At 40.5% G+C, this 24,510-nt stretch overlaps 2 protein-coding genes across 13 annotated transcripts in view; both read left to right on the top strand.

Annotated features, from left to right (window-relative positions):
* Nucleotides 1–4,929, top strand: part of col27a1a (collagen, type XXVII, alpha 1a) — a 72,511-nt gene extending 67,582 nt beyond the window's left edge. The window contains exons 51-61 of the mRNA XM_031317772.2: nucleotides 535–597; nucleotides 677–730; nucleotides 818–853; nucleotides 984–1,001; nucleotides 1,116–1,151; nucleotides 1,255–1,281; nucleotides 1,404–1,454; nucleotides 1,552–1,720; nucleotides 1,863–1,972; nucleotides 2,098–2,316; nucleotides 2,455–4,929. Coding sequence (XP_031173632.1) covers nucleotides 535–597; nucleotides 677–730; nucleotides 818–853; nucleotides 984–1,001; nucleotides 1,116–1,151; nucleotides 1,255–1,281; nucleotides 1,404–1,454; nucleotides 1,552–1,720; nucleotides 1,863–1,972; nucleotides 2,098–2,316; nucleotides 2,455–2,601 — 930 coding nt within the window. The 3' untranslated portion in view covers nucleotides 2,602–4,929. The remainder of the gene's footprint in view (nucleotides 1–534; nucleotides 598–676; nucleotides 731–817; nucleotides 854–983; nucleotides 1,002–1,115; nucleotides 1,152–1,254; nucleotides 1,282–1,403; nucleotides 1,455–1,551; nucleotides 1,721–1,862; nucleotides 1,973–2,097; nucleotides 2,317–2,454) is intronic.
* A 2,393-nt stretch (nucleotides 4,930–7,322) lies between these two features.
* The window catches only part of cdk5rap2 (CDK5 regulatory subunit associated protein 2), a 42,632-nt gene continuing 25,444 nt past the window's right edge, over nucleotides 7,323–24,510 (top strand). For 9 of the 12 annotated variants that reach the window (XM_031317851.2, XM_031317853.2, XM_031317854.2 and 6 more), the window contains exons 1-17: nucleotides 16,803–18,044; nucleotides 18,189–18,305; nucleotides 18,395–18,514; nucleotides 18,658–18,750; nucleotides 19,330–19,548; nucleotides 19,708–19,878; nucleotides 20,030–20,140; nucleotides 20,221–20,358; nucleotides 20,507–20,686; nucleotides 20,818–21,012; nucleotides 21,335–21,526; nucleotides 21,749–21,878; nucleotides 21,974–22,113; nucleotides 22,191–22,307; nucleotides 22,456–22,599; nucleotides 22,713–22,825; nucleotides 22,938–23,077. In XM_031317851.2, the coding sequence (XP_031173711.1) occupies nucleotides 16,989–18,044; nucleotides 18,189–18,305; nucleotides 18,395–18,514; nucleotides 18,658–18,750; nucleotides 19,330–19,548; nucleotides 19,708–19,878; nucleotides 20,030–20,140; nucleotides 20,221–20,358; nucleotides 20,507–20,686; nucleotides 20,818–21,012; nucleotides 21,335–21,526; nucleotides 21,749–21,878; nucleotides 21,974–22,113; nucleotides 22,191–22,307; nucleotides 22,456–22,599; nucleotides 22,713–22,825; nucleotides 22,938–23,077 (3,376 nt within the window). In that variant the 5' untranslated portion in view covers nucleotides 16,803–16,988. Of the gene's footprint in view, nucleotides 7,519–8,595; nucleotides 8,748–10,954; nucleotides 11,011–12,520; nucleotides 12,583–13,390; nucleotides 13,502–14,051; nucleotides 14,129–14,378; nucleotides 14,503–14,613; nucleotides 14,787–14,900; nucleotides 15,049–15,296; nucleotides 15,351–16,802; nucleotides 18,045–18,188; nucleotides 18,306–18,394; nucleotides 18,515–18,657; nucleotides 18,751–19,329; nucleotides 19,549–19,707; nucleotides 19,879–20,029; nucleotides 20,141–20,220; nucleotides 20,359–20,506; nucleotides 20,687–20,817; nucleotides 21,013–21,334; nucleotides 21,527–21,748; nucleotides 21,879–21,973; nucleotides 22,114–22,190; nucleotides 22,308–22,455; nucleotides 22,600–22,712; nucleotides 22,826–22,937; nucleotides 23,078–24,510 lie in introns of those variants that run through there. The other 3 variants (XM_031317857.2, XM_031317859.1, XM_031317860.2) reach the window with 3 other exon arrangements.

Below are 24,510 nucleotides of genomic sequence, written 5' to 3'. Positions count from 1 at the left end.
AATCCAAAACCAGCCTGTGTTTTGATCCTAAATCTTTTAACCTTTAAAAAGTAGAACTCTTCAGGGGTGACAGAGCATTTGTAGCTTCTTAGTAAATGGATGTATATACAGTAGACTTGAACACACACACACACACACACACACACACACACAGCAAAATCTATTCATCTGCTACTGAGGGACTACACACATTAAATGAGCAATTGAAATCTGGTTGGTTTATCTTTAGAAATGGCTTTCGTAGAATAAGCCCTTTTTGGATGAGCAGTTGTATTAATTTCTAAATAGTTTCACTCCCCCTTAGTAATTACACCTGGGGTGTCTGTACAGGAAGTGGATTAGTCTCTAAGTACAAATATGGCTTGTTTTGGGATTCAGGTGTAGTCTGTGTTTGTGGGAAGTCTGTTTTACTATAATATTTATATATATATATATATATATATATATATAAACATTTATATAGCAAGCTACAAATGTTTTCCTTACTTCCTGGCTGCCAGAGTATATGTGTATAAATATGTATATTTATTTCAGGGGTCTCCAGGAGACTTTGGGCCAAAGGGCATACAGGGACCAAAAGGGCCACAGGGCGCAATGGTAAGTAAACTAATGACCTAAATTACACTGATGAAATATACTGAACTTCTTATTTCATTCTTTTTTTTCTCCCAATCAGGGCAGAGGAGGAGTCATTGGCCCTATGGGAATCATTGGTCCCAATGGAAGCGCAGTATGTATTATACAGATTGAGATAAGCTAATATTATTTATCTCCGCTGTTATTCTTCAGCCAGCTGACTGTGTACATCTCTTCACAGGGTCCTAGAGGAGAAAAGGGCAATCATGGAGAGACTGTAAGTCTTCACTTCTCACCGCATCTATTCCTTTTAGTTTTTTACACTTTGTTTACATTGTCTACTGTGTAAAAAGCAGATTTGATGGTAATGTTCAGGCTGAAAGTATGTCTTTTCTCTCTCTGAACAGGGATTGCAAGGCCCAATGGTATGTTTGCATAGTGTGTAATTTTCTGTTGCTACAGACCATTTGTATTTCATAAGGACACTTGATTGACAACATAAAACCTCATGCAGAATGTGTGTTTTTCTTCTTTATTAGGGGTCTCCTGGACCTCGTGGACCCCCTGGACTTCCAGTACGTTTTCCACCTTTATAGGTTTAAGCAGCTGTCAAACAAACATAATGTCATATCCAAGTTGCATGATTCATTGTCTAAAACACTCTTTTTTTCTCTTTAGGGTCGCCCGGGGATCCCTCTATCATTTGTAAGTCATGTTGTGTTTGCTGATTTTATTACATCCAATATGGCTTAAAGAAGTTAGAATGTACTGTAATGTGTTATCCAGAAAGATACATGGTGAAATACGATTTTGTGATTTTGCTGCAGAAGGAAGATGGTCTTTTGGTAATGGATTCACACACCCGACTTAGGACTGAGGTTAGTAGAGTGTGATGTCAACATTCTTTCTGTATTGTTACATTTTTAATGTGTTGCAAACTGCACAGACTCACCTTTTTTTCTGTCTATCCTCCAGAATAAGCCAGCGATGGACCTGCCGATGCTGGACCAGGGCGCAGAGATCTTTAAGACCCTCCACTACCTCAGTAACCTGATCCAGAGCCTGAAGAACCCACTGGGCACTCGGGACAACCCCGCCCGCATCTGCAGGGACCTGCACAGCTGTGAACAGAAGTTAAATGATGGTGAGTGTGTGTGTGTGTGTGTGTGTGTGTGTGTGTGTGTGTGTGTGTGTGTGTGTGTGTGTGTGTTGTGTTTAAGACAGATGCGGAGAGCAATTTTATGTTCAAATAGACTAATTACCCTTAGATGTATATGTATTTTCAGGCACTTATTGGATGGACCCCAACCTGGGCTGCTCGTCAGATACAATAGAAGTCTCCTGCAACTTTACTGGCGGTGGACAGACTTGCCTAAAACCAATAACGGTATCCAAGGTATTTAAGACACAGCCCCAATGACACCAGCAAAGTCTACACAATTAAAAAAAGTTCAAGAAATATTACACACATGAGCACATACCAGACTTGTTAACCAGCTCCTGTTCTGCCTGTTCGAGCAGCCAGCAATCAGCGTCGGTCGTGTCCAGATGAACTTCCTGCACCTGCTGAGCTCAGAGGCAGAGCAGCACATCATCATCCACTGCCTGAACATCTCGGTTTGGAGGTCAGCTGAGGATCAGCCAGCCGCCCAGGGCTCTGTGAGATTCAAGGCCTGGAGTGGGGAGGTGTTCGAGGTTGGAGGAGAGTTTGAGCCAGAAGTGTTGGAAGACTCCTGCTGGGTAGGACTGACATGATGTCATCTGGCTTTGTGCCCTTTAAGTTGACATCATTCTTGACTTTCAGACTTTCAAACTTGTTGCCCTAATTGTGACGTTCGTGTCTTGGACCAATAAATGTCTTGTGTATCTGGGTTTCAGATAAAAGATGGCCGCTGGCACCAAACCCATTTTGTGTTCCACTCCCTGGATCCCTCCCTGCTCCCTCTGGTCGACATCTACAACCTCCCCAAGACTACACCTGGCTCACATTACCACCTAGAAGTAGGTCCTGTATGCTTCCTGTGAGGGCTGCCGTGTAAGTCTTCTGAGCATTTAGAGATGGATTATCACCCTTTGGTGGCACCCTCATGTGGGCGTGGAGATCGGAGCAGTCTCCTCCAATCCAGGGTAAAATAATCCAAGCGAGTACAAGCCTCCCTCCAAACAGATCCTGCTTTACTCTTCCAAACTCCCATTGGACTGCAGACACAGAGGGAGGGAGCACGGGGAAGCTGGGGGGTACAAAGAAGAGCTGAGGAGGAGCAGGGGAGTTCTTGCACTAATAGCTTCTCCATATGGCAAAAGTTTCTTCAAGCTCTTCAAGAAGGATCTCCATGTGCACGCCCGCTTGGAGAGAAAAAAAGGCTCTTTGCCATTCAATCTCTCGAAAACATTGCTAAGTGAAGGGAGACAAGGCCAAGTTAATCAGCGGACATTATAGTAACTTATTTTTTTTTTACGTATACAGTCTGTATACTGTGTGTACTTTTTTGGAAGTACCAGGAATTATGTCAGGAGAGAAGAATTCAAGTAATTGGGATCAGTTAAATGTACATATATATGTATGCTTATTATTAACTTTTATACATGTATATCTTATGTAAAGAAATAATCTTCAAGTGCAATAGAAAATGAGAAGATAATTTGATATTTTAAACTTATATGGAAGGATTTTTCAGGGGTGCCATTTTATTTGCCTTTGGTGCTCATCTCCTTGTGATCTTGCCCATGTGAATTAATCCTGAGGCAGGCTCATTTGCCTGAATTGAGCAGAAATCACATCTTTATTTACTAGTGCTCCAAATGGGAGATCATGGCTATCAGTTTCCTCCCTGATGTGGGAAAATCAGTGTCAACTCTCTGAAGCCACACACTGATGCACACAAGCCGTCCATATGGAGAGTCAGTGCATTAAATACTTATCACTATACTTATTACGCATACATTATTGAACCGGATGCCACTGATGATTAGGGAGAATATCTGCGGTCTTGGAGTTTAGAGGTCATGGTAAAAAAAAAAAAAAAAAAAAGAGTACGGAGCTCTAGTTCTCAATAGTGTTTTATCAATTTCTCTCCAACTGTGGAGTGTGGAGTATCAGTTCTTTGCTTCCTTACTTATGAAAAGAGATTGGAGGGTAATAGTTATTTACTCAGCACCACATGGGACCAAGGGTCTCTTCTTCTACCCCACTTACAGTAGACAGACTACAGGTACAGGCATTCCTTAGAGGAGAACTGAGCCACAAGAGAGAGGAGAGTGGGTCCATGAATCAAAATAATCCCTCATCTTCTATCCCATCCTCTCTCTAATGCATGGTGCTAAGTAAATTATCTAAGGTGCTAACCATAGTGCTGTAATTACACCACTTTGCTGAAATATTCTGATGTTCATAGTGCATGCTTGCTTAGATGAATAACAAAGTCAATATAATATATTGCCATAGCTTCCATAATGCACTATAATGGTAATAGCCCATCTCAAACTACATAGTTCCCTAATAGTCTGTTTTTGTTCAATGCTGCAATTTACAAAGATGCTTATTCTGATTGAAAATGTTTTAGAGATAACTATAAAACAGATTACTCCTTTGTATCCAGTATAAATCACAGGGTTTAAAGTATTTTATAAGAATAAAAAATTGTTTTACTCTGTACAAAGCCCCCCACAGCTGTATGTAATATGTTTTTAGAAACACAACTAGTGGAAATAGTTTTAATAAATAAAGGTTTCTTTGTTGTAGCTGGACACAAGTGTGTATAATTGTGCAAACCTTGCTGTATACAGTGGATCCCCTCTTGCTAATTTAATGTTATTTAATGTTGTGGTTGCTGACTGAGCAAGTTCTGTTGGTTGAAGCAGTACTACTCTCTCTGACAACTTTATATATCAGTTTGCCCAACTGGTCTTGGAGTTTATAGATTTTTATGTGTAAATTTGGGGCTCCAGAGAACAAATTTATTGCAATGTTAATTATCTTTTATTTTTTTATTTTTTGTTATTTTGCTTTATGTTGTTTTTCCTCTATGATAATCAACCATGTACTGTACCAGGACTCTTTGCTATACTATAACTTGTGTTTTAAAAAATTATGCAAATATGTGAAAATTGTTTCTTCTTTTTGTAAATCTGTTGTAGACATAAAAACGAGCTAAGAATACCTCACATTTTTACACAAGACTTGGAGCAAAGATTTTCTGTCGCCTTTATAATTAGAGCCTGTTTGGAAATATCAGCCAAATACATTAAGTCATTAAACTCTGAACAAGACCATTTCTGGTGCCAACATCCTTTATCTGTTTACTGTTTATTCATTGTTCAATGTCCATTTGTACAATAAATACATTCAATTTGTGTGTGTATTATTACTTTTTAACTATTTGGATGGCTGGAATACCCATGAACAAAATAAAATACCTGATTTTTAAAATAATAGTATATCACTTACACATGTATTTTAAGAATTAAAGAAATGCAATGATCTGCCTCTTGATATTCACAAGCCTAATACATTTCTAAAAGTACAATAAACAATTGCATATGTTTAAAATTCGTTTAGTCTTGGTCACTCAATATCTTAATGGTTAAGGGTCTGAAAATGTTTTTTTTTACACATAGCCAATACTTTTACATGGTGTACCGGATGCAAGGAGTTGTGATGGTGGCCAAATGTTTTGCAACACAACTATTATATAATAATAACAACAATAATAATAATAATACAAATAATGCATTTTATTAGTGCTTTTTACAACACTCAAAGACACTTTACATAGTTTTTAAAAAGAAATACACATACAATCCACACACTAAATCCACACACAATCCACACACTAAAATACACACACAGTAATCAAACATTAAAGGTGCACTATGAGTTCCTGCATGGTTTCAGCGCGATTTCATTTTTGCCTCAAATCGTAGGCATCTCTCCTTGATCCGCTAGCTGCCTGCCCCCTGAATACACTGTGAAAAAGCTCGGTCTCGGGAGACAACACAGGGGTCGTAAACGTCAAACAAACACTAGGGGCACACGCTGTGCCCCAAAATACAATAAAACAGGCTCCAGCCAATCACCGACAAGATGGTTGGGGGAGGGGGTGGGGGTTAGTGACAGTTAGTCAGTTAGTCATGACAGTTACAGAAATATGGGGGGAAGGGCGAGCTTGCTCTGTTTTGTTTGGTATTTACTTGGAACGTCAACAGAAGTGATGTCATGCAGGAACTCATAGTAGCTACACCTTTAAAAGCAGCTCTAAAAAGGTGATATGGACACTTTTACTAAAGACACATCATTTCAACTTTGCTGGCTTGTGTGACTGCAGACGTGTAACGTTCCCCACAAGCTGAGATATAAACACTATTTCTAGTTGATTCATAGCAGTCACAACACAAGCATAGACCTCCAAGATCCAACAGAAAGCTCATGTCCCAATATATATCATAAACAGTGGAGGAGGAGGATGATTACCTTGTGGGGGGCTGAGGATGTGTTGTGCCCATGCCTAGATTAACCTGTTAGGAGGCCCTGGGGTCAGTTACAGGAGAAAGGGGAGTGTTGGGTAATTCACATAAACTCTAATAATGGTCATCATGATATCTTGCCTGGAACACCACTGTCATGTGTGTGTGTGTGTGTGTGTGTGTGTGTGTGTGTGTGTGTGTGTGTATACAGCATCTGAAGGACGAACGAATATAACATGGTTATCAGCCATGTTAAATTGTATCGCTGACATCACACTACAGTTTTATGTCTTAACGTTACAATAAAATAAGGACCATTTTACATCCTAGCAATTACTAATTGTGAAACTATGCTCTAGCCAGGCTGAAATTAAGAGTTACGCCACTTGGTGTCGCTATTGTTGTCTGGATAGATTTCATTTGAAGATACTCCATAGCGCTGTGGAGATAGGTCTAGGCAATGCGAGACCCTAACCCTGACCAGCTGTTTACACCAAGGACGTTTTATATGGCTCAGCCTTTTCCTAAACTTAACTAAACGGGTGATAAAATACCCAGACGGTACTGTAGACTGTATTCCTACTAAATGTTATAATTAGCCGATGCAGTAAGTGTTAATTAGTCTGCGCCACCATGCAACACACCCACTATCACACTCGCCACACACACATAAAAACTATGTTTAAAGGTGATGAATATGTCTCACACACACACAAATCTATTTCCCTCTCTCGTAAGCAATGCAATTAATGATGATGCCGCACTTTAGCAACAAACCCGCATACTGTTTTGTATTCATTTGTGTTACATGCTCTCTGTCTGTGATCTACATCGTTATGTAAATAACAAATGGATTTTTGGGCTTGCTAAATAAAAACACGTCACCTTTTCTTAAAAATGCGTTGTCAGAGATAGTAACACGACTACATTGCAAAGGAGCAAATTGAATTCTTCAGCGGCTGCGTCTGTATTTTTGAGCCACTACGTCCCTCCCCAAAGTGTTTGTTTTGGCCAATCGCTTTGTCCTAGTACCCACCCTTCTTTTATGCTGCCTTTCTACTGCTCGTAAATTCTTTATTTTTAAGTCCTAAATAACAAACTTGCATGTAAGCACAGTTGTGAACAAATACCGAGATGAGGTTTAAAGTCAATTTAGCACATAACCTGTGTCGTTGTAAGTTACATCGTCATATTATTTGTTTTTAAGTCATATTCTGTGGGGTTTCAGTCGTGAATTTAAAATCTTCCTACACAGCCTGAACACATCGCCAGTTTCCAACGTGCACAATGGTGACGTTTACCATATCATGATGGCGGTAGCCAGGACTATTTTGAATTCCGTCCCGCTTTTCTAAGTTTACCTTACGTCTAGTCTTTAAAATGTCTTTTAATTCTGGAGAGAACACAAGATAAGTGAACCTTTATCATGGATTCCGTCGTTGGGGCAGACTTGACGCTCCCCGTTGACATCAACGGAAGGTAAACCCACCAACGATAGCTAGCCAGCTAACGCTAGCGTGTAAGAGTACGTTATAGCTAACCCACTAATCCGACAGCAGCTAGTTACCGCTGCACGGGCCCTGACTATTACCTGGAATGACACAGAAGCACTCAAGTTGTCATGTCTTTGATATTACGCTAACGCTATAACGTTACTGAATTACGTTAACTTTGGTGTATTATTTACTACCAGTAATTACGTTAGCTAGCTACATAATGTTATAGCTTATTGGGTAACGTTATAGGTTGTTAACGTTAGGTCTCATAAGAAATTGCTCTTGTTTATTTATTGGTGGTAACGTTACCGTTACGTTAAGTACGACATTTGGATGATCACACATCAAATGTATGTTACATTTCACATCTAATATATTGTTGACATAGACTGTAAAACTAAAGTTACGCTAATTTACATTAGCTTATAAATTAAGTTAGTAGCTAAATTAAATTATATAGACAATGATCTTTCAGTTTAGGTTGATAATCTGAAACTGTGTTTTAAAGAATATTTAGCTTCTCTGGGATAATGTAGCTAACGTTAGACCTGATTTGACAAGAGCTGGTCTAATGTGGTTTAACGTTACATGTGAAAAGATTTGTGGAATCTCTCATTGTTGCATTTTCACAAATAGAATAAATCTTTCACAAATCTCAAACAGAAACAACAGAGGTGCTCCCGTTGCTTTTGTGTCCGCAACATATTTGACCAACAGTAACGTTAACGTTATATTAACTCTGACCAACATTAATGGAAAACATTCTTACCAATGCACGAAATGTGGCTTTTAACATTAACGATACAACGATTTTTGTCAATATGAGCAAAATCTCTACCTAAAAAACAGTTTTGCGCTGTCAGTTTCACTCAACCAAATAAAGAAGCTATTTGGGGACAAACACCAAAATGATACCCCAAAAGTGCAATAGAAACATTGGTGCAGAAAGCCTGTTATGTGTAGATTACCCGTAGATATTACCGTTATAAATCTTATTCCGCTGTGATATTGCTGCGATTGGTAGGTCGGCTTGTTGACCTGTCATTCAGAGAGTGAAAGAAAGCGGAAATTATCAGAGCCAGTTTGTCAGCGGGGTTCAGAGTGAAGCAACGGCGTCTCCCTTCACTCTTTGTACAAAATGTGGAGTAACATGTCATACTTGTTTTTTTTTCCCGCGTGCTCTCCTTGACATGAGAGAAGAGTGTGATTGTGGTAAGTTAGCTAGGTGATTTGTGTAGTATTAGCTCTGTTCTTCTTAGGTGCTCTTGATGGATAGTGTTTGCTGAATATAGCTAGTCTAAAGCTCATTGTGCTTCACTGGGAAAACTAGTTCTAGCATCTATGTGTTTAAGTGTGTAGTGTCCTTGGTTCGTCTCCTTTTTAAATGACTTAGCCCTGCCGTGCCCTGTGTAAAAGCGGTCATCCAGGTGGTAAGCGTGCCTCAGTAATCCAAGATGTTAGCTGATATGTGTGGTGTGAATTACTTATTCGGTAATTCTGAAACCTGATTCACTTTACCCTTTTTAGTTTAGAAAAAAATGTATTTCCGTACTGTTAGTTGCTGCAGTCATTGTTGTTTTTCATTAACTGCTGCAAGTGATATTGTTGTGAGTTTAGCTGCTTCCATGTTTGTCACTAGCAGTTGAACAAAGTGAGAGAAAAAAAGAGGAAGTCACTGTTTACAGGCTTTTACATTGTTTCCACTGGGTGCTGGAGGGGTTGCTACAAATGCAGCGTCAATAACACTGACACAGACAGTTTTAATATCATCTATTCTTTATGATATGAGAGTTTCATTTGTGACAGTTTCTATGGAAGTTCTTTCACATCTTTATGTTTGGTGCTTTACTCTTATCATGGCTCTCTTGTAGAGTGCTTCCTGCCCATTAACACAGGAAGGGGTTGCTTGTGAAACCTAAGTGACGCAACAATTTGTCACCAAATTTTAATTTACTGACTTTCAGTGTTTTCGTGAAGGAATAATGTACCCCTTTTGCACATATTCTTCATGTTTTATTATTTAATCTTGTGACACACGAAATGTTGGACCACTTTGACATTAAGAGTCTTTTTCTGTTGTTGATCAGTGTCAAAAAGCCTCATTACATACACTGGGATTCAATATTGTAAAAGTCCAAGGGGGTTACGTAATTTCAATTGGCACTATGTCTTTTTTTCTCCACTGTAATGTCCTGAGTTATGGCGCTTTATGTTTTACTTTGTAGTGTTTGCTGGGTGGCAAAGCAAAACAAAGATGGGGAAGAGCAGTGTGATTGTGGTTTATTGTTGCAGCCTGACACCGTGGAAGCTTTAAATGAAGTTTAATTATAGCAGGGGATATTCAGAGTTCGCAAAGTCACAGAAAGCTAGAGAAAAACAAGTATGTAAGAATGTAATTTGCACATGCATCCTCCAATATTATTTTTTTTAAATCTTTTTTTTATAGTAATACATTTTTTATTCTTATAATGCTTAGCAAAAGCTCAGTCTGCTATTCTATATACAAAGAAGAACATAAAACATCAATGTTTAGGCATCATGAAATATAAACATATCATGCTGGAACTGTTGATCTTTGCTGAGGAATATATCAGAGAAGCAGCAGAGTGGCTGTGCTTCCACTGCCGGGGGAGGTATGGAAAGTAGTTATGCAATGCTGGACATTATTTATTATTAGACGCAAGGGTTAAAGGTAAGGGACGTCTTGGACCCAAGTAGTTCATGTTTTTGTTTGTGCAAGTAATTGACCTCTTAAATCCAGATTTGTTAGGAGAAATTTGCACTAACACAACAATATTATTACATGTGCAAGAGATACATTTTTGTTGTAGCAGTACAACCTTGGTTCCCTCTGTGTCATTTTGATCCAGATGTGTGTTGCTGATGCTTGGTGCATTGTACTGTGTCTATGAGTGACGCCACTGTCCCATCACTGTGTGATTCTTAGCTGATCACAGCCACAGTAGTCTACTTGTCTACCAAAGAAAGCCTTCTCCGTCCACTGGCTTCTCTGTTTTTCTCTTGTCCTGTCTTTCTAAACATGAGAGCTAGGCTGCCACTGGCACATGGTCTTACACACACACACACACACACACACTTAAAGGACGCTCTGCCAGAGTGGATGTAAATGAAGCAGAGTCATTCTTGAGCTATTTATGGATTCTTCTTGGGGCTCAATGGAACTGGCCAGCGTGAGTAATACATAAACACAGCACATTTATATGTTGTTCAAAAACCATAATATTTAGAGTGTGTGTACAATGTGCAAGGATGGAGAACAGAGCTTGCTTTGGTTGCTATGATTTTAAAAATTCTGAATTGTCTTCGATGAATGTGGCGTAATGTTACAGTGTGATCCCTTTTCCAAATATTTGTAGTGACTAGGAATCGCATCGCTAACAAAATGATTCCGTCCACAGCTGCAGACTGCCGGACTCCATAGATGTTGGAGAATATTCCACAGACAGCATGACAGGTACAGTGAGACTTTCTTTTGTTCTCGCCTTGTTTTTTGCCTTGCACAGGTTGTGTCTCCCTTGTGTATTAATTAATACTGCTGTTGAATCGTGGCTGTGACCTCCCACAGTTGTGTCCCCAAAGCTGTGATGAGGGGAGGGATTAGCTGTATGATGTTAATTAGCTAATCTTGTTTGTTTCTAATTCCTTGTCAAGCTCTTGTATTGTGCCAACAATATACCCAGGGCTAGAACAATACATACAAGCCAGTAAACAAATGATTTCTAGATATAGGTCAGCATCTGTGGCTTTCTGTCAAGTTGGTCGCGTGGACAAATACATCCAGGCAAAACAAGACTGTGGCGGCATTATAATAGTTCTTGTATGTGTGTGTGTGTGTGTGTGTGTGTAAACTAGGGCTGCAAATAATGATTATTTTTAGATTAGATTAATCTGCAGATCATAAGTGATCGATGAAATATCCAAAGAATTGTGAAAAAATGTTCATCGCTTTTCCCGAGCCCAAGGAGATGTCTCCAATCAGTTGTTTTTCCTAAACAACCCAAACATACTAGGTTCACATTTATATAGAAAAGAAAAAGAGAAAAGAGAAAAGACGCAAATCAGAAGCAGGAACCAGGGAATGTTTGGAGACTTTTACTGAAAAACGGCTGAAATGATTAATTGATTATCAAAAATAGTTGCCAATTTTTTTCTGTATTGTTTACTTAATTCATTGCCCAGCAGGTTTTGTTGGAAAACATGTTTATATCTCTCAGATCAAGGTACTTCTCCCCCCACATACTTACTTTAAAGTGCAATAATAAAGCCTGTGCTGAAAAAATAACAAGAAAACATCAGGTTTGCAGAGTCTTGGAAAATAAGGCTCATGCTGAAAATAACCACAATTATACTTTAATCATAAAACATAGATCAATCTGTAAGGTTTAATTTCATGGCAGCAGACATTCTTTTGTCTCCTGCTGCTGTCTCTGACATTTGCCTGCTCCTAGTTTCTCCTCAGTGGTATTGTCAGAAGCTTGATCCAGGAATTAGGAGAGCAGTGAATGAAGGGTAATACCATCTGTAGAGATCTAGATTCATGTTAACATTGAAGACATTGACATACACCGAAGGCAACAAGGACAAAAGCAACATCTCTGTTGCTCGGATTTAGAAATAATATAAATATAATAATATAGTAATATAATAGGAACTGATACCGTAAGTGTGAGGGTCATCAAACTGAATCAAGAGTTAATGTTGTGAAATGTGTTGTTGACTAGTGTTACATGATCAGCTGTGGGCTGCTTTTAACTGGCCTAAACATGGCAGCTCTCCAGTAGCTGTCTCACCTCTGATGCCTTTGCAGTGGAAAACATTTCTGCTTTCTCTTTCTCTATATCCCTCTAAAATAAACACGAAAGCTGGGATTATGAGTTATTCTTGTAAGCAGGGAAGACTCTCTATACTATAGAGACCAGTTGTGACTCAAATGAGTTAAAGTGAATCACTTTGTTGTTTTACAGCTCTATCCTTCCCTGACAAGATGTCCCCAACCAAAGCTCTCACCATGAAGGACTATGAGAATGTGAGTGACATTTATCAAGTGGCGTGATGTTTCTTATATTGGAGTTGCTATACAATGTCTCTTTGATTGCCTAAAGCTAATTTTATATAACATTAACTTTTACTGAACTTATTAATTGGTTTATGCTGTTAATTGTTAATACATTAAAACCCTGAGCTCGTCAATACAAGGTTATGCAGACAACTTAACTCCACCACAACAAACAGGGTAATTGTGATTTTTGAAACCTGATCCTTAGTCTGACTAAAACCAAGCTACACTGACCATTTATGGAGATTTAGTGTGTGTGTGTGTGTGTGTGTGTGTGTGTGTGTGTGTGTGTGTGTGTGTGTGTGTGTGTGTGAGCAGGATTGAGGTGAAGCCTATATTTCAGCATTTGAGTGGAATGCATTCTCAGATCTTTTGGCTTGTGCTGCCTGGCTGGCTTAATGATTAGAGGTTTACAGAGGGGTCCAGACTTCTACCTCCTCCCTTTGACAGTCTACCCAACCCCCATTACCAGATGTATGCTGTTCTGAGCCTGCAGCACAATGATGCACAGTCGACTTCACACACATTCACACTCAAACACACATACAAGTATGAAGGCCTCCCTTCATTTTAACAATAACCATACATGATCCTTTTCTGCCATGTGAATATTTTCAATATATTTCACAGTTTTTCTTGGACCCAACTTCATTTGTCCTATTTTCTTATCATCTAGAATAAAGTAAATGCAGATTTATTTTTTGGGCCAGACAAAGACCAACATAATTGAATACAACTTGTTCAATAAACTGTCATTTGTTCAATTATTTTCTTGTAGCAAATCACAGCTCTGAAGAAAGAGAACTTTAACCTGAAGCTGCGCATCTACTTCATGGAGGAGCGCATGCAGCAGAAATGTGACGACTCCACTGAGGACATTTTCAAAACGGTGTTGTATTTACTTTTGTATGCAAAACATGTATTAGACTCTTTGTCATGCATTTATGGGGTCCCTCAGTGTCTTAAAGTTGCATGTGACTCAGTGTTTCCAACCACGACTAGTTGAGATCACAACTTCAGCCACACCAAGAGCTGGATTAGGTTCCACCAAAATCCCACATTTATGATCTTGGAACAGCTGTCTTGCCTTTTCGCTTTTTTTTTTTTTTTCGAGTGAGATGTAAGCACATTGGAATCTCCTGGTCTCATTAGGGCTGCTTGTGTTTCTTATCTTCTTCTTTTTTCATTTAGAGAGGTGAAGTGTCATGTAAGAATGTTATCTTTATGCTCACACTCCAAGATAAACCTTTATTTATTATGAATTATTAATTGAATTGTTATATGAATTATTAATTTGGTAATGTTAACAATGCAACTGTCAGGGAGAATGATTTCTAAGAATCTCTTGAATATGATTATTGTGCCAGTTTTTTTTTTTTTTATGATCACTCCAGATGTGCAATGTATGCTATAATGGACTGAATGCTGTCTGTTTATAGAACATTGAGCTAAAAGTGGAGTTGGAGTCTATGAAGAGAGACCTGGCAGAGAAACAGGAGCTACTCGTGTCTGCATCGTAAGTTTCATTCCCTATAAGTTTAATTCTCTATTCAGTGTCATTTTAAGAATTCAGACAAAAGCAAGATCTTAGTTGGCAGGAAGATGTCATGGAAGCCCAGTGGCAAAAATGTATATGAGCGCTAACTAATCTCCCATTTTTAATTGCTCTAGTTTAATGTTTTATGTAAAGCACTTTGGATTACCTTGTTGCTGAAATGTGCTTTCCAAATAAAGCTGCCTTGCCTTGCCTTGTGAATGTTTTTCAGGAAAGCGTTGGAGAGTCTGGCTGGTCGAGAATCAGGAGAACCCCAACGTGTGCGCGAGCAAGCTCAGAGAGAGATGGATGCACTTCGAGACGCATTCAACAAGAGGATAGCTGACCTAGAACAGGTGAGTCAAAACTATTTACTTTACTATACTCGCTGAGAGCAGTAATTTTCGGTTTCATCCCCAAGGTAGTTGGGGGTAGTTGTCTCACTTGGTCTTTTTGCCTCCTTACAGTGTCTGCAAACGGCAGAGGAAGAGGTTGACAAGATGGCAGCCATCGCTGAGCAGGAGAAGCTTAAGAATATTAACATGGAGAAGCAGCTCCAAGCCCTGGGTCCACTGAGCACCTTCACCCCTGTCCCCAGCCCAGCCCAAGACCTGCAGCAGGCCCTGCAGGAGAAAGACAGGTAGGGACACAAGAGATGCGCACAGACCCATTCATATTTTATTATTTAATAGTTTTTGTTGTATTAAGACCTAGGTGTTTCTGATGTTTTTGTTTTTTGTTTTGCTCACACCAGTATTATTGAGCAGCTCAAGATCACTTTAAAGAACCAGGAAGCTGTGATCCATCAGAAGAAAAGTGCAGACCAAGAGACAGATGCACCATCAGCTGACTGTGTTAAACAACTATCTGATCTCATCGCCAAGAAAGATCAGGAACTTGAGGTATGACTTTCATAGTTAAAGATATGTTATTTAGGAGCTTTCCCTCTGTAATGATACCAAAATGTATCAAATTGTTTTAATAATAGAGGGTGACAAAGTAATTTGTTGCCATGTTTTCAGAGTATATACAGTATATTCAGAGAAATGGAATGTATTGCCACAATTACCAACCACTAAATAACTAATGTTTCAGCACTATTTGCAGTATTAAAAGGCATTTGAGTGACCTTTGACTGTCTGTTTCCCAGGCACTGAGGGATGAGCTACATAGAGAGAAGGACAAAACCGAACCGGACCATCAGGTTGGTGTTGTGGGGATTTCCTCGATTTTCCTCATTAAATGCTTTTTGGGATTTTCCATGTTTTTGAAATATTTTGTTGTTTTTGTCTAGCCCACCAGGAGACCTTTATGCCATTATTTCATATTCTGTTTCCAGCAATAGGATTGCCTCAAACTAAAAGCTAACTCATGTAACCGTGCATTAATGTGACATGCCATTTAAATGTACACACTTGCAGACCAACAGCTGGATGCAGGCTATGTTCGCTCTGTTCAGGCCGTCAACTTCAGAGGGTTTTTTTATCTTCTTCTGTTGAACCACAGGATATGTACTTTGGCATGTTTTATTACTTGCTTTTTTCCTCTATGTGCCTCCTGGTGCAGTTTTATTTTTGTACCCTGCTCAGTAAAGAGGAGGCGTACTCTTGTTTGTTGTGGTAATCTTGGGGTTTCACAGTAGTAAGCTTATATCACTAACTACTTGGTGACGGAGAGAGTTTGGAGTAGTCACCACTGGTGCTCTTTGATCACCACTTGTTTTGCCTGGCATTAGATTGATGTTTGTAACCTATGGAATAACCTCTCAATTTCCTATAATCCTTTAAATGACAGTAAACCTGTATTGGAGGATTTTTCTCTTATAATAATAATTCTTCTATCTATATTCTCTGTCGGCTATATGGTTTCACATTCTGTGGCTTTGGGAGATGAATATTGTAACACAATATCCTTGACATCAATTAATTCGTCGTTAATTGGGCTATTATGATGTATTTTATTGTTTGATGGATGGTAGTTAGTTTCTCAAAATCTCTTATAGTTAGTCATGTTAGAAAACTTTAATAATGTCCACCCTATAGAGACGATGCAATTGTAACCATTGTTATTCTTCTTCAGTCTGCGTTGAGTTCTGTTTGGACTTTTTATTGCTTGGTCAACAAACCCATTGGCCAGTCTGGACTCAGGTCACAGTGTTAAGACTGGATTACCATGCTGTCTGGAGACAGTTCCTGAGAGTTATTTATGTCTGGTGTGACCTGTCACTGTTGGTTAGATCTGGGTAAGCAAATTAATGTGTTGCATGTATTGCAAAGGATTTTGAAAGATTGGGGACAATGTGTCTGGGATGCTTAAGTGGCATGACATGACTTTGAGTGGCCTATCCAGGATAGAGGTATAATGGAATGGAATTTCCTGAAAACACCCCCTCTAATCTTAAAGCAGATTTTTAGATGTACTGCCAGGCAGGATAGACAATAGGAGTGATTGGCTGCTTACATCTTCACCAGTCCCCTGGAGAGGCACCTGTATGGGGCTGATCATTATATCTCGGAGGGCTTTTTTCTAGAGGTGGTCTGACACCGGCCATAACACAGATCACTGCAGCAGCCCTAGAAGATTTGATCTGATTGAATTTGTGGGGGAGAGTGGAATAGAGGCGGGAGCAGGGATTATCAAAGGCTTAGGGCTTATACTGCTCTGCCCTCCGTCATTCTCCTCTGCGCTTCTCTTGCGGATGCAGCAAGAGAAAATGATAGATGGCTATTCCATGGTTGGCAGGCTGATGACCATTAGGTCACTGGACAGTTTGTGTGTCAGTGAGAGGCTTTTTTGACTCATTCTACGTGGGTGAATCTGGAATCTAAAGATCTAAATTGCCATGAGGGACCCGTGTCGTATATGTGGTGTTCGTCTGGTGGGAAGCCAGTGTCGCTGGATCTTCAGCTCATCAGCACAGAGGAAGCTACAAATCATCTTGTCCCATGTGCTGGGCTGGGAGGTGACTCGTGATGGTCGTGGAGAGTTCCTCTGTGGTAAATGTGTATTCCAGTTGGAGAAGGTGGTACAATGTGATGTTAACATCGGCCAGCTACAGGATGAACACAACAGTCAAATCCAGAAGCTGCAGGCGGAGAAAGACCTCCTGATCCAGTGCATCATCCACATCTACAACAAAAACAACCCAAGCCGGTACAAGACTTGCGTGGAGAGCACCAGCTGCAAGGCTCCAGTCAGGTCCACTGGGGTGGGCAGTCCTGATGATGAGGCTGTGTGTCAGCTGGCCTCTGAAGGACAGCTGTTCAGGGAGAGTGGAAGTGGTCATGTGGAGAATCGCATGAGAAGGTGTGTGAGTCTGGATCGCATTGCTAGTAAAGGGGCATTTCCAGGACGCTCAAGCCTCAGGAGCAGCAGGCTGGGATCAGTGGCAGGGCTCAATGGCTCTATGAAGAGCATTAGTCTCCGAGGCACACGGCACAGTTCGCAGAGCATGTACCTTGACCTGGTCCAACGTAAGGGCACACTGCCTAGACCTGGATTCAAAGATCGCTCCACATCCCTGCAGTCCCTCAATAAAGATTTTTCCTTTGACACCACTCCGGACCCTCTACCCAAACCAAAACTCAGAGAGCCCAAGGTGTTTGTTGCCAGACATGGTGTCACAGATGACCCAGGAGGAAAGGTTCAGGCCAAAGCGTTGCTCCGCAGTTCCTCAAGTCAGCCTTCTGTGATCTCTGACCTGATCCAGCTCCTGCGCTGCATCCCCAAACAACAAGTCTCTGCCCCTGCAGGGAGCCACATCCCTGTCCTGAAGAGGTTAAATACTGGCTCTCTCAACCCCCGAGCCAAGCGCAGACACAGAGAGGCAGAATGGAAGTCTCTTCATGACCTTACAGAGGAATTTGATGATGAATACACTCCTGTCAGAGTGGTGGAGGTAGTTCCTTTCAGTAATCCCAGCTGGGTCAAACACCATAGCACCGATAATGAGCTTTTGACAGACAACAGCTTTGCTACTTAACGTTGCTGGTATTAATACATTATTCCCCTTTCCCGTTTTATGTGTTCTCTGGATTTGCAGAGTGGGGATAGGCAAGTGGAGTCCTGCAATAAGCGCCTGACTGAAGAGCTCACCCAGGCAAAAAGCACCAATGTCAACCTGACTAAAACACTGGAGGATACCCAGAAACAAAACAAGGTACATGGAGATGACATTTTGCTCTATTCAGTATTTTGTATTTAGTTTCAGAGGTTTCTTTGTGTAAGATCATTTCTTTGTGCAAACAGACCTTGTTAGGGAAGCTGGAGGAGAAGGAGAATGAACTCAACTCTGAGAAGAAAAATGCTCTAAAGCGAGACAAAACTATCCAGGGGCTTACCCAGGTCTTAAAAGAAAAAGAAAAAGAGGTAAGGATCATACTGTCACTAACCCATTTTATTTATTATAGGGGTTGTAACAGTTGTTAAGGCTTCACCTGTCTGTGCTCTCACTATTCTGCATTATACAATGCCCCAGCACCAACCTGTCTGCCTTTGTCTTGGTCAAAAAGATTGCAGAGCTGTGTCATGAGATTGAGGACAGGGATGACGCTTTGGCCAAGGCTAGAGAGGCAGCACATAAAGCCCAACTGGAGAAATACCAGGCAAGTCCTGCACTTTTGACTTGACTCAGTACAATATTGTTAATGGCTCCTTGTTCTGTGTGTGCCTGTACATTCACACATAATATTACTTAGAGAGATCAGTATCTCATAGAATTTTAATAGAAGCAGGAAAGTGATTTTTTTTTATTAAATCTCCATCTCATTGATTGCAGCCTCTGTAAAGATAAGCTTTTCTTGTAGGGCTGGGCGATATGGAGAAAATCAAATATCGCAATATTTTTGACCAAATACCTCGATATCGATACAGCAACGATATTGTAGTGTTGACTATTGGTGCTGTCACAAAATATTTACACAATGAGATTTTTGATAAATAATCATCAGTAATGTGGACATAATGACTTAGTGGGTAAAGGCAAATAATAGAACAGTTACAACAGTCTGGTAAGTTCAGACAATGACATAACTTTACTGTAATGCAGCCTGGAAAAGACAACACTTATGCCATATTACGATATTAGGATATCCAAAATCTAAGACGATATCTAGTCTCGTATCACGATATCGATATAATATCGATATATTGCCCAGCTCTAATTTCTTGCATATATCCCTCAGGGAGCAGAGGAGCACCAAAATCTATTAATGGCAACGCAAACGGAGCTCACCCAACTTCAGGGGGAACACCATGCCAAGGTGCTTGAAGCCCAAAAGCTACAGCGCGGCCTGGACAGGAAGGAGCAAGAGCTGGCTGACATGCAGCAGGCGAAGGACCAGCTAGAGGTGGAACTGGAGGACCTGCAACTGCAGAAGAAGAAGGGAGACAAGGCCGTAAATGTAAGACAGTGGTTGTCTATTAAATCTATTCAAATAAAACTGTATTGTTGCCACCCGAACAAAGCCATCAGGCATTTTAATTCCCCTTTTTGTTATCTGTTATCTGTCACCATTCAAATATCAGATTTTGTGTGACATTATTATCACTTCCCTCTCCAGGATCTGAACAATCAGCTCAAAAAGCTGGGTGGTGAGATCGGGGACAGGGAGAGTGCTTTGGAGCAGCAGTACCAGGAACTGCTGGATCAAACCACAAGAAAAGTGCAGGCCCATGAGGTCACCATCCAGAGGCTCACATCCAATCTGGCTGATAAAGAGCAGCAGCTACAGGTGACACAACAACATTGAGCATATACAGACAGATCACACCAAAAGATCAAATCTCTTTGTGTGTGTTAATGTTTTTCACCATTGGAAAAATCTGCCATTGAATATATTCAGATAGTTGCCATTTTACATTGTTTTTCTCTGTGTTCATCAGGAGTACATAAACATGGTCAGAGACTTTGAGCAAAGCAAGAGTCCAGGAGGAAACGATAATGTGCTTTCCAAGCTGCGGCAAAGGCTGAAAGAAAAGGAGAAGGCTCTGGAGGTGCGCATTCCTTCTGAGTAATCTGCTCACCACAGCAACTATAATTTGATCCTGACATTGCTCTGTTTGCTCTCTGACAGCAAGCGCTGGATGAGAAGTTTGCTGCCATTGAGGAGAAAGACAATGAGATACACCAGCTGCAGCTGTCTCTAAGGGAGAGGGAGCGAGACCTGGACAGGCTCAATAACTTGCTCTCTTACAACGAGGAAACCATCAATGTAAGAAGCCATGACCATGTTTGATTGGGGAAAAAACATCAGACACTGAGGCCAGAGATTTGCCTTTTCCAGTAATCAATACAGATATAGTTTTTGGGAGGTTGGACTTCACTCTGATCCATCTGTCTGCTTATTCCTCTCCTTCCAGAGTTCTGACAGTCTGATCAAGGAGAAGGATGTGGAGCTGCAGCATTTTGCAAACACTCTAAAGAACCTGCAGAGAGCCAAGCAAGATGTAGAAGATAACTTGAACAGATCACTGAGGGAGAAGGACTCCATCATCGGCCAGCTACAGCTCTCCCTGGAGGGCAAGACAAAGGATATGGATGTTAGTTTAAAAAATGTCACCACAGGCTCTGCTGTATTTTCAGCCATGTACATTGTGTTTTCCATTCTGACCCATGATGTTTACATATACAAACCGTTTTCTTTTCTAATTCTGGCATACTTTGTTTGAAGGAAATGGCCAAATCGATACTGAGCCAGTCGCAGACTCATAAACGTGACCTTGCTGAACAGATGGGCCAGAGGTTAAAGGTTACAGAGGCTATGTTGGCTGAGGCGGTGAAGGCCAGGGAAAGGCTGGTTGCTGACAATGAGAGTGCTGTGGAAGGACTGTTGGCTACAATCAGCAGCAAGGACCAGCTAATCAAGGTCAACAATTAATTATGAAAACATTTTCAGGGATTACCTCAGGGAAGCTTAGTCTTTGTAGCAACACATAGTGATAGAATATAACAAAGAAAACATAATAGCAATAAAGTAGTAGCAAAAGAAGTAGTCATTTTAAATAAAGCGACGTCTAACCACATATGTTTCGAAAATGAATCTCAAACTATTTACACTTTTAGAAAAGTGAATTGGCACATTATACATACTGTACATACAATATGCATTGTATTTACATTGATCGATCTACGAAAAAGCCATTCGTATATACAGGGCAAACATCACTAACTCTCTTTTGCCTCTTCAGAAGTCTGCAGAGCACTACAACCGCATGCTGTCTGAGCGCGCTCAAGAGATTCAGGAACTGAGGAAGCAACTGTCTGACAGGCAGCAGCAGCTTGCCACTGCTGAGAAGCAAAGCTCCACAACGGCCCAGGAGGGTTATTTAGAGACTGCAGAGCTCAGAGCCCTGCTTGCTGAGAAAGACGGCCTCATCAACGTAAGTTCCTCTGGGATACAACACAGTCACTCAGCTGTAAAATGTGCTTGACTTAGAAGCATAACAAGGAGAGGAAATGAAAAGTCCCATGGGGAATAGCACAAATAATACTCCTCTCCTCCCTTCTGATTTCAAATGACTTGGTGGCCTAGTTTGACCAAGTTTAAGGTATCAGTTGTACATCCTTGAGTGTGCTAACTTGATATATTTGTAAATGTGCAGAAGCTTCTGCAGCGTGGTCAGGTGAGGGACCAGTTTCTGGCAGAGATGAGGCAGAAGGAGGAGGCTGATCAAGTGTTGGAGCTCAGACAAACTATCCAAATCATGCAAGAGAAGTTGGATGAGAAGGAAAGTGAGTCCTTTAGAGTTTTTAACCCTCTCACTGGATATTGGTAAGATAAAATGCATGTCGGTACTACATTTGATTCTCTTTTGTCTGCACTAAAGCTAACCTGTCCAGGAGGAACAGTGAGGATAATGTGGAGAACATTCTGCTCTCAAAGAAGACGGTCGTCGTCCTGAAGAAGGAGCTCGCACAGAAAACCGAGGCACTGAATAAAGCACTGAAGAGGGAGAATGAGCTGAAGGTCAGTCAGTTAGAAGCATTTTACTTTTTCCATAATCGTGACACTTGCTAACAGGTGTCTGTATGTTATATATCCAGATTACTTTGGCAGAGCTACAGTCATTGCTATCTGAGCTGGAGGGTCGCAATGAAGGTCAGGCTGCTAATATTGAGTCCCTGACTGCAACCCTGAAGACCAAGGATGAGATTATCAATGTAAGTATTCATCCATTCACACAGTCAAACTCTTGTCACTGAATGAAACACACAGCAGCTTTGGATTAGGAGCTTTTCTTCTGAATGCATTTGAACACAGCAGTCTCTTCTCTAGTAGTTCTCATTTTTTCTTTATGTCTGTGAGCAGGTTCTCCACCAGCGCCTCGGTCAGAGAGGGGACAGTCGGGCTGATCATACCCAGGATCAGATCATTGGCTCCGACATGGAGAGACCACTCCCCGGTCTCCCTCAGAGAGAGAGAACCATGATTGGTGGAGATAGCCAGCAAGAAGTAAACTAAACCCGTTAGCTTTTCTGCTGAATGAAATACCACAAAATAACATATTTTTCAAATAATGCTCTGACATTAAGACCATTGCCCTTTCATTTTCTGTCTCCCTTAAGGCTTTGCCCAAGCTTATAGCGTTGCAACAGGAGCATAATGCTCTGAACAAAGCACTGAGAGCAGAACAACAGCTCTACTCCAGCCTGGTCAGGACTGTAAAGGAGCAAGACAGGTAGGGATAATGGTCACTGTAACAAAAGAATCATCGCATTAAGTGAAAATGAAAAGATTGTTCTCAGTAGCTTAATTTATTTGATGAATAGACCTTACTCTGTATTTTGCAGCGCCCAGCGTCTCCATGCTCTGCAGCTGGAGCTGACAGCAGTGCAGCTCCTCAGGCAGCAGCTAGAGGAGAGCATCAAAACTAATGAGGAGCTAAGGGACGACTTGGAGAGAGAGATGCACAGAGCCAAACACAGAGAAGGTGCAGTGCAAACACACTGGGTGGTAAATGACGAGGGGAACTGAATGGGGGGGAAAAAAGAGAAAAGAAACAAAGACAAAAAACATGAAAGGAAAAATAAATCATAATTTAAGTTGTTAGAAGACTTAGGGAAGTATAGTTCAGGTAGATATGTATCCATAGGTTCTAGGGCAAACACGCATAAAAACACACCTGTCGTCTCTGTCTACTGTGTTTACTCTAATAATATCTCCTGCTGACAAGCTCACATCCCGTTTTCTTTATCTGTTGCTTTATTCAGCATGCACACCTGGTCCTTTCACTCCTCATCTTTGTGCACTTTATGTTCACTGTTCTTTACATCATCACCTCCTCATCTGCATGTTTTGTCCGTAATAGAGGTGCTACCTGTTTTCTCTCCCACTCTTTATATGTAATGGCTCCACACTGTTTTTCAGTTTGTCTGTCATTTATAAAAGAAATTTAATAAAGGCTGCTGTTGGCCGGTCTTCCTGTCTTTCTCTTTTAACATGCTGTCTGCTTGTTTTCACTGTCCCATCACAAAGTTGGTTGGTCTGTTGATTGCATCACCTCTCTAACACCCCTCTGTTTATTAATCCAGCCCATCCAGCCATCTGTCACATAATTGCATAAGCATGTCATTATATAACAACTTTAAGAAAGGTATTAAAGGTTATTATGCTGCTATAGAAGCAAATGTTATCCCACTGTATAGTAGCTCCCCTGAAATAGATACTAATTAAAGAAAATCCTACGTTTATTATATGAGATCACATAGTCTATGTAATTTAGCACAGTTAGTGACATCAGCGTGCGGCCTTGAGACTGATTTAAAGTGTCACTGAGCGCCCAGGTAGTCGTCTTAGCCAAATTACTTCAGTATATGTCCACATGTATATGTGTGCTCGCATGTGAGCGTGTCAAGTGCACAGCCCCCACCCTGTCTGAAGGGAGCCATGTGTATAAATAGGTCAGCTGTAAGTAAGAGGCCCATGGCTCACATTCACACTGAATGCAAGATAGATGTAGCTACAGTAATTACCACAGTACATTTTCACATTTCTTCTTTTGGTTATATAGTCATAATAATATACAGTACATACAATGTGTGCATGCTAAATGTAGACATACAGACATAGTGATAATATTTATATATCTATATATTTTGGAATGTGTATTTTTCTGTAGCTGCAGATCCCAAACTTCAAACTGCAGCTTTTTGTTAATCAGTTTTTCTCAAGAAAGAATATGAACTATTTTAGTTTACATTCATAAGGCATAGATGTACAGTACTTTTTTTATATATATATTTTACCAGTTTTTACTTTCTGAAAAATGCTTCATGTGAATTTTGTTTGTTTGAAATTGCATTAAATTAGGTCACTATTCAAATGATCAAAAGCTAGATTTTGCACAGATACATACTGTGAACT

This window comes from Sander lucioperca, chromosome 14 (genome assembly GCF_008315115.2).
Source record: "Sander lucioperca isolate FBNREF2018 chromosome 14, SLUC_FBN_1.2, whole genome shotgun sequence".
Classification (NCBI taxonomy): Eukaryota; Metazoa; Chordata; class Actinopteri; order Perciformes; family Percidae; genus Sander; species Sander lucioperca.
Note: the sequence above shows the minus strand (reverse complement) of the source record. Positions and strands in the feature narration are given on the sequence as shown.